Here is a 7,592-nt window from a genome sequence, read left to right as displayed (position 1 = left end):
CTGGAGATTGCCGTCGTGTTTCATGTAGAGTTACACTTTTGATGAATCAAAACGTAACAACATTGGAAGTAAGAGAGGTAAGGAATCTCTAGTTAGTTATCCACCAGCAAGTCTCGGCGTTACTTTTGTGTCGTAGCGTTAAGGAACCGTTTGGATGACGTGTCTGGTGCTCTCACTGGTCTTAAAGTTCACTCCAGTCGTGAATGATCAATTTTATAAATGACAACGAATACTGATACGTCAGCTTGAATTTCCACGAGTAAAATTAACCTTTTGTTGAAAAAAATCGTTATGTAGAAATGGAGTCGTTAGCATAAATAATATACTGATTTATTCTGCTCATTTTACACAGCATTCGGTCCACGGGAAGTGATATTATTGGCTAGAGAGGTATTACCAGCCTCCAATCACCTTTCATTGACGCTGTGAGTACATCTATGATTGGTCAGGAAATTGATGACGATAGAGCCAATTTGATGGGTGGAACCGTGGCGAGGGTCTGTAGTGAGAACAATATAGTGTATACCACCTGTCAGTCAGTCAGTGTAGCGGTGACAACACAGCAGCCAGCATGAGTCATAACCAGACACTGTGCCTCAAAATCGGAGTTGATCAGGTTAGATTTTATTATTATTATTGTAAGGATAATATAGTCTGTTATGTGTAGTTGGGTATGGATATTATGTGATGATGTGTGGATATAAACACGAGACAATATTGGTAACATTGATGAGATGTTGCCGTTTTGAAAAGGGGAAAATATATAATTCACTCAACTTACATTAAGAATGGTAACTTATATAATCTAAGCTATATTATACGATCACCAACTTTTATAATAGAAATATACTTTCATCGCCACAAATATCACCATTATGTCGATCTAATGGGCCTTAGAGAATGTACTAGTTATGTTATATATTGTTATGGACTTAGGCAAAAACTAGACCCATTCTTCTTAACCAATTACTGTTATATTAGCAGGTAAAGCTGTGTATGCATATTGAGTTTTGCATCCGTAATTAACCTAAGTAAAAAAAAAAGTACCGGCTAATTGCAGGAAATTCATAACTTAACCTCCACAAAAAACATACACACATGCAACTTACTTCAGCCCAGTAATATATATATATGTGTGTGTGTGTGTGAATGCTTTTACATGTTTGTGTCAGAATGTCTTTGTATGGGAATGTGTATGTATCTTTTGAATACATATTAAATTTTACAGTGATGTATATTAACCAATATATCTTTCCCTCACCTCGAACTTGCCTGTCTCAGTACCCAGGTCTCATCACGTTGACTGGTGAGCCGCCCAACATTAAGGGAACAGGTGTGTTGGAAGAAATCTACGACATTTTGTCAAAACACTTTGGTTTCTGGTATGTATTTTATCTTGTTCCTTTACTACTTGTGCTACTTTTATTATTATTATTACTGATACTATTTTTATTACTTCTGCTACTACTGTGGGTTACGGGATGTTTGGGTTCGCACTCAGGATGGGATGGAGAAAGGAAACTCACAATGTGCTCTCTGTATACATGTTGTATTGGATGTACAATGCAGCTTGGTGCTGGGAAGTGGCAGCGTGGTTACAAGCGTGATGTAGAGAGAGCTGGTTGGTGAGGGTGCTCAGAGGAGGACCAGCTTGTGGGTCGCCATGCTCCCCGGCGGGAGCGAGGGCCGCCAGGCAGCGGCGGAGGAGGTGGTGGTGTAGCTTGCTGCGGCTGTAGCTAGAAGAAGAGAGAGCTGGTTGGTGAGGATGCTCAGAGGAGGACCAGCTTGTGGGTCGCCATGCTCTCCGGCGGGAGCGAGGACCGCCAGGCAGGAGGAGGAGGAGGAGGTGTTGCTGGCTGGTTGGTGTAGGTAGAAAAGAGACAGGTCGATACGATACGATACAAAGTCTTTAGTTAAGAGGTGAAAGAAGATTATTAGGGGTTGAAGGAAAAGTGGTGAAACTGAAATACAGTAGGAGTAGAAAGAATCTGGGCTCAACCAGATCGCTTCATCTTTCTTATTGGTGTTTTGTCTTTGTTCTGCTCCCTTGGGTCGTCAGACCTTTGTATTAATATTGGTTTATTTATATAATGCTGCTTATTATTATTATTTTTATTATTGTTGGAGTTAGTGAGCCCGCCCAGGTCCTTGTGTAACTGGGAGGGTAGTCACATTTTTTTTTTTTTTGAGAGGTGTTAGTTAAGTGTTAGTTGTGTTAGTCTAAAGGTACTGTATTATATGGTAATTGAAAAAGGCCTTGTTGTTGGTAAAAATTTTGTCTGGTGTCGATTGTGTATTGTGATTTCTCCAGGTTGGAAAGTTAGGACCCAGATGATTGATTTTCCCTAAATTTATTAATTGATTAAGGGCGTTTCCCACGACGTTATTATTTGTATTGTCAAAAATCCTATGTCTGGCGTTAAAGTCTCCTAAGATGTACATCGGATGACTATTGTTAGCCAATTTTAATAGGTCTTCTATAGGTAAGTAGGGTCGTCTCGGTGGGAGATAAGTAGTAGCAATAATTACGTCTCCTTGAGTTGTATTTATTTTTATTGCTAGAAATTCATCCTGGAAGTCATCAATTAGTTTAAATTTTAAGTTTCTTTTAACCGCTATCGCTACTCCGTCATTTTTCTCGCCCGATTTATTTCTTTGGTTTACATAATAGTTAAAGAGTTTTATGTTGTTGTTTTCTGTCTCACCGTGGCTGTTTATTAGTATAATGTCAGGGTCAATTTCTTGATATATATTACTTAGGTTAATTCTCTCGGTCTTCCAGTTTCTTACGTTGTGTTGTATTATTCTTAAAGTTCTTACTGTTTGTCTATTGTCCATTATTTCTTATACTTGGATTGTAACTGTTGGAGTGGAGACCTATCATCCTGTTTCCCGCTTCTGACTCTTCTAAACTCTGACGGGTCTACTATTTTAAAGTCATTGGTCGTAATCTTTAGTTTGTCCGTAGTAATTAGTGACCAGACGTAATCTTCACTTAGGGATTTTTCTTGATATGTCCACTTGTATATCCCTCCTTCACAGTTTTTTACTATTGTCCCTCCTGTTGGTCTCGATGTTGGGATTCCATGTTTTGTTGTAGTGATAACTTTTAATCCAATATCTTCAGCAGATTCAGGTTGTATATTGTGTTCAGTTTCCATCTTATCTTCTCTCCTCCTACTCCTTTGTCTTATAGTCTGTCCTTTTGTTATTTCTATCTTCTCTTTGTCACTTCTAGTCATTTGTCTGGGATCTCTATCAGTCGCTTGTGTTCCTTGTGTATCAGCTGTTGCTCCTTGCTCAAACCTTTGTTCGTCTAGATGTAGTCTTTCTCTCAGTTCGCTTGCATATGTTGCCTGAAATAGTTTTTCGGATTGTGGATTCTCTGGAAATATCATCTCTGGTAGGCTATTCAATTTAAACATTTTCCTTAATTCCTCATTGTATGATCCGGGTGCAATGATATTGTGCAAATGTGCATGGATCATACTAATCATTACCTTATCATGTATTGGCTCACTTAGGTTTAATATGGTGGATTCTGAGGAGTTGACAACCAGGAGGGGAGATAACCTGGCCCGTGGAGGGGGTGGGGAGGGATCAGGGACTCAGGATTATACAATAGAGGGAGTTTTAATTTTTTTGCTTATAAAATGTCAATGACTTGGCAGATTATAACTTGCATTACTGGAATTCTTGTAATATAGCAATTAGTGTGAGTATAAACATCCCATAGTTTGTATTAGACATAAAGATTTTAGTAATTAACTTAGTACATATGAGTACAGTTTGTGATAATTGTAATGATTTGTCCACAACTTTTATAGCATTACTGTTGACTTTTAGTAGTTGTGGAACATATCCCAATTTTCCCCACAAGATTAAGTAATCACTTTGTGTCCCGAAGCTGCCGGACTGTCGGGTCTCGGATTAGTGTGGTGTAACCTGTACTGTATACCTATACTAATTGGCTCTGCTGTTACGTTAATATACTTGATCTTCGTCCAGTTACCAGTATGTCATATCTCCGGGCTCCTTTGGGGAGGTGTTGGAAAACGGCACAGTGACTGGAATGACGGGTCAGCTCAACCGTTCGGTGAGTCTCTTCACACACACTTGGGTAGCATCTCCGGCAACACAACACTGCCACTTTGAATTGTGTTGCACTATACAGCTCCTCCCCGACTTACGACGGGGTTAGGGACCCAAATCCAGGTTGTAAGTCGAAAATGCTTAAATAATACATAGAAAATCTAAAATGGGTGTCTCTTTTTCTTCTCCGCACCACGAAACTCTCACTTTTAAATTTGCCAGCCATCTTAAAGTGAATTACAAACGAAAATTTTGTCTGTATATTGACGTTGGGACTCGAAAATATGTAATTTGACAAAATTTTGGTACGACTGAGGCAGGTCGTAAGTCGGGGAGGAGCTGTATACGTACAAGTTTATCTTAGTCCTACTTGAATTTATTGGTTTTGTTTCCATATATATATACAGTACTGTATCTGTATACAGTACTGTATCTGTATACAGTACTGTATCTGTATACAGTACTGTACTACTGTACCTTGCAATAGTTCCTTGATACCTAAACCAATTTACCTTTTAATTATTTGCTGTATTATGATAACACAATACTATATCTTCTCAGGCTGTCATATACTGAAAATTAGAATGCATTTACAAAAGTTATCATGTTTTATAAAAGTTTTGAAACATGAAAAAAATTTGTCATAATTTAAAATTTCAATTGGTTTGTTAAAAGTACAGTATCAATTATATTACCTATGTATTATGAATATTATTGTTATTGTGATAATATAAATACTGTATTATTTTTACAGGGTATTATTATTATTATTATTATTATTATTATTATTATTATTATTATTATTATTATTATTATTATTATTATTATTATTATTATTATTATTATTATTATTATTACAGTATTGTACAACAACAATGAGATATCTTCCTCTAATGCTTAAAGTCCATTTGATTCTTAATTTCCTTGAATATCTTAGAATCATCTGGAAATATTTATATGGAGAAGTGTTTAGTATCTTGGCATATCATTTATAAAACCAACATTATTCTACATCCCCCCACAGCACCACATTTTGAAATCCTCTCGTCTCCATCTGGTAAACAAGTTTCAAATACTGTGCCTGACTTTTTCTCTTCTTTACTTTTATCCTCTTCGCCACTGATCGGCTTGTTAGCCGCTTGGGCGATCGGTCACGTCTCTGATTACTTTTCCTTTTCATTTATCTTCTTCACCAAAAGATCGGCTTGCTAGCCTCCCGGGCGATAGGTCACGTCTTTGTCACGCACTGTTGGCAAATACTGGGCATGCACCGGCTCCTGAATGCACCTGAACCCGCTCCAGTGTTAGTCAAGTCTTGACTTGAAAGAGCTCACACTCGGTGCAGTCACAACACACTCTGGTAGATTGTTCCAAGAGTTTACAACCCTCACTCCAAAAAAGTTTGCCCTCTCGGTTTTCTGGACTTGCGGCTTCTTCAATCTTGAGCTGTGACACCTTGTGGGGCGAGCGTCCGCCAGCTCCAAGTAAGGACACTCAACTGAGCAGTGCACCTTGAGATGCTTATACACCTCAACTTGGCCCTCAGTTGCCCATCTGTAGTATAAGCTAGGCAAGTTCAGGCGCTCCAATCTCACAGGGTAGCTGAGGTGTCGAAGTGCAGGTACCAGTCTGGTGGCCCTCCTTTGAACATTTTCAACCAACTGACAGTCCCTAGCATATCTCGGGGACCAGATGGGGTGACAGTACTCCAGATGGGGAAGCACTTCACTCCTGAAGATCGTTATGAGGGACGGACCGTCTAAATATCTGAACGAGCTTCTTATAAGACCCAATAATTTATTTGCCTGATGTACCTTCTTCTCACAATGGCCCGAGAACTTCAGCTCATTGTCAACATACACACCTAGGTCCTTCTCACACACAGTCTCAACTAGCGCAGTTTCTTCATCCCGTTGGGACATATGATACGCCCCCTTACCATTGATGCGCCCCAGGTGCATCCTCTTACACTTCGTGACATTGAATCTCAGCAGCCATTTCTTCGACCATTCCTGGAGCCCACAGAGGTCCTTCTGCAGCTCTTCACAGTCCGCTTGGTTCTTAATTTCCCGAAATAACTTGGCGTCATCGGCAAACATTTGTATGGAGGAGTGTACAACGTCAGGCATGTCATTTATGAAACAAACAAACAACAGCGGGCCCAACACACTGCCCTGTGGTACCCCACTTGTGACAGGTACAGATGACGATTTCGTACCATTAATCACCACACACTGCTTGCGGTCATGTAGAAAGTCTTCTATCCACGCTAGGACATTTCCCCGAATTCCATACCCTTCCAGTTTGATTTTCAGCCTTTCGTGGGGTACACTGTCGAAAGCCTTGGCAAAATCTAGGTAAATATTGTCGATATTACCACCCCGTTCCAGAATATGGGTCCAAATATCCAATACGTTGGGCAATTGTGTTAAGCAGGAGCGCCCCGGCATAAAACCGTGTTGGCAATCTTTTACAAGGTTGTTTCGTATTAGATGTTGACGTGATCCCAATATCCTTTATACCTGGGGAGTGAAACCTACCCCAAGTTATCATCAAATAAAGAAACAAACAGGGAACACAGCAATAATTATCCCCACAAAAACCTACTCAACTGAATGTTCTTGAATAAATAAGAATAAGTTGGAGTAAGTGAGTCACAAATGGGAAGATAATTAAATAATTCAATTTATGTTCTTAAAAGAGTACTGTCTAGCTACCATGGAATTTAAGGGAATACGTGATTGTATATTAAAATAAGAGTGATGCCGAAAGGGTGAAAATATACCGTTAAGGAGTTAAATCAAATGAATACTACTTAACATTAACTATATTAAACACAGACATTACAATATATACACAGCAATCACAACCAACTGGTTATTTCCTACCAAATAGGAGATTCCTTAACACCAGGATCCCTTCCTAGGCCTAAGTTAACGTGCCACTAATTACCAGATACCACTAGGGTATTGTAGATGACTGAACAAGGCACGTCTGTACTGGGCAAGTGTCGAGGCTAGAGTCGGTGTGGGCGCGTCCTGCCTATACCATGGTTTTCTAGAGAGAGAGTCTCTGGCCACACAGCATGTGAGTGAGGAGCGTCTTAGCTCATGTGACCCAGGATAGTTGCCAAATAGTCTTATAACTAATTAATACTACTCTTGGTTTGACTTAACAGAGTAACACAAATGATGCATATTAATGACATACATAGATATACAATTAGCCTAAGTAACTAAGAACAACAATAAGATAATAGTAAAAATAACAAGTTGTTAATAGCTTGTGTGGAGTGGAGGCGTAAACAGATACCACACGACATGCGTGCTTCTAAGAGTTACAGGTACATGACAATGTTCCATTGCGGCATCTCTGATAATACTCTCAAGTACTTTACATATTATGTTGGTCAGGCTCACCTGTCTATAGTTGTTTGTGGAGTGACGATCGCCCTTCTTGTAGATAGGACTCACATAAGCCACTTTCCATTCACTGGAGAC

General features: G+C 39.3%; 1 protein-coding gene across 1 annotated transcript; it reads left to right on the top strand.

Annotated features, from left to right (window-relative positions):
* The first annotated feature begins 523 nt into the window (after positions 1-523).
* On the top strand, positions 524-4,675 carry LOC121868976. Its single transcript, XM_042370009.1, has 4 exons — positions 524-616; positions 1,282-1,382; positions 4,009-4,173; positions 4,654-4,675. Exons 1-4 carry the CDS (start codon positions 572-574, stop codon positions 4,673-4,675), a joined length of 333 nt encoding a protein of 110 aa, XP_042225943.1. The 5' UTR covers positions 524-571.
* The last annotated feature ends 2,917 nt before the right edge of the window (positions 4,676-7,592 follow it).

The sequence above is a fragment of the Homarus americanus genome, unplaced genomic scaffold (assembly GCF_018991925.1).
Source record: "Homarus americanus isolate GMGI-L3 unplaced genomic scaffold, GMGI_Hamer_2.0 scaffold24694, whole genome shotgun sequence".
In the NCBI taxonomy this organism is placed as follows: domain Eukaryota; kingdom Metazoa; phylum Arthropoda; class Malacostraca; order Decapoda; family Nephropidae; genus Homarus; species Homarus americanus.
This window is presented reverse-complemented; position numbering and strand designations above follow the sequence as displayed.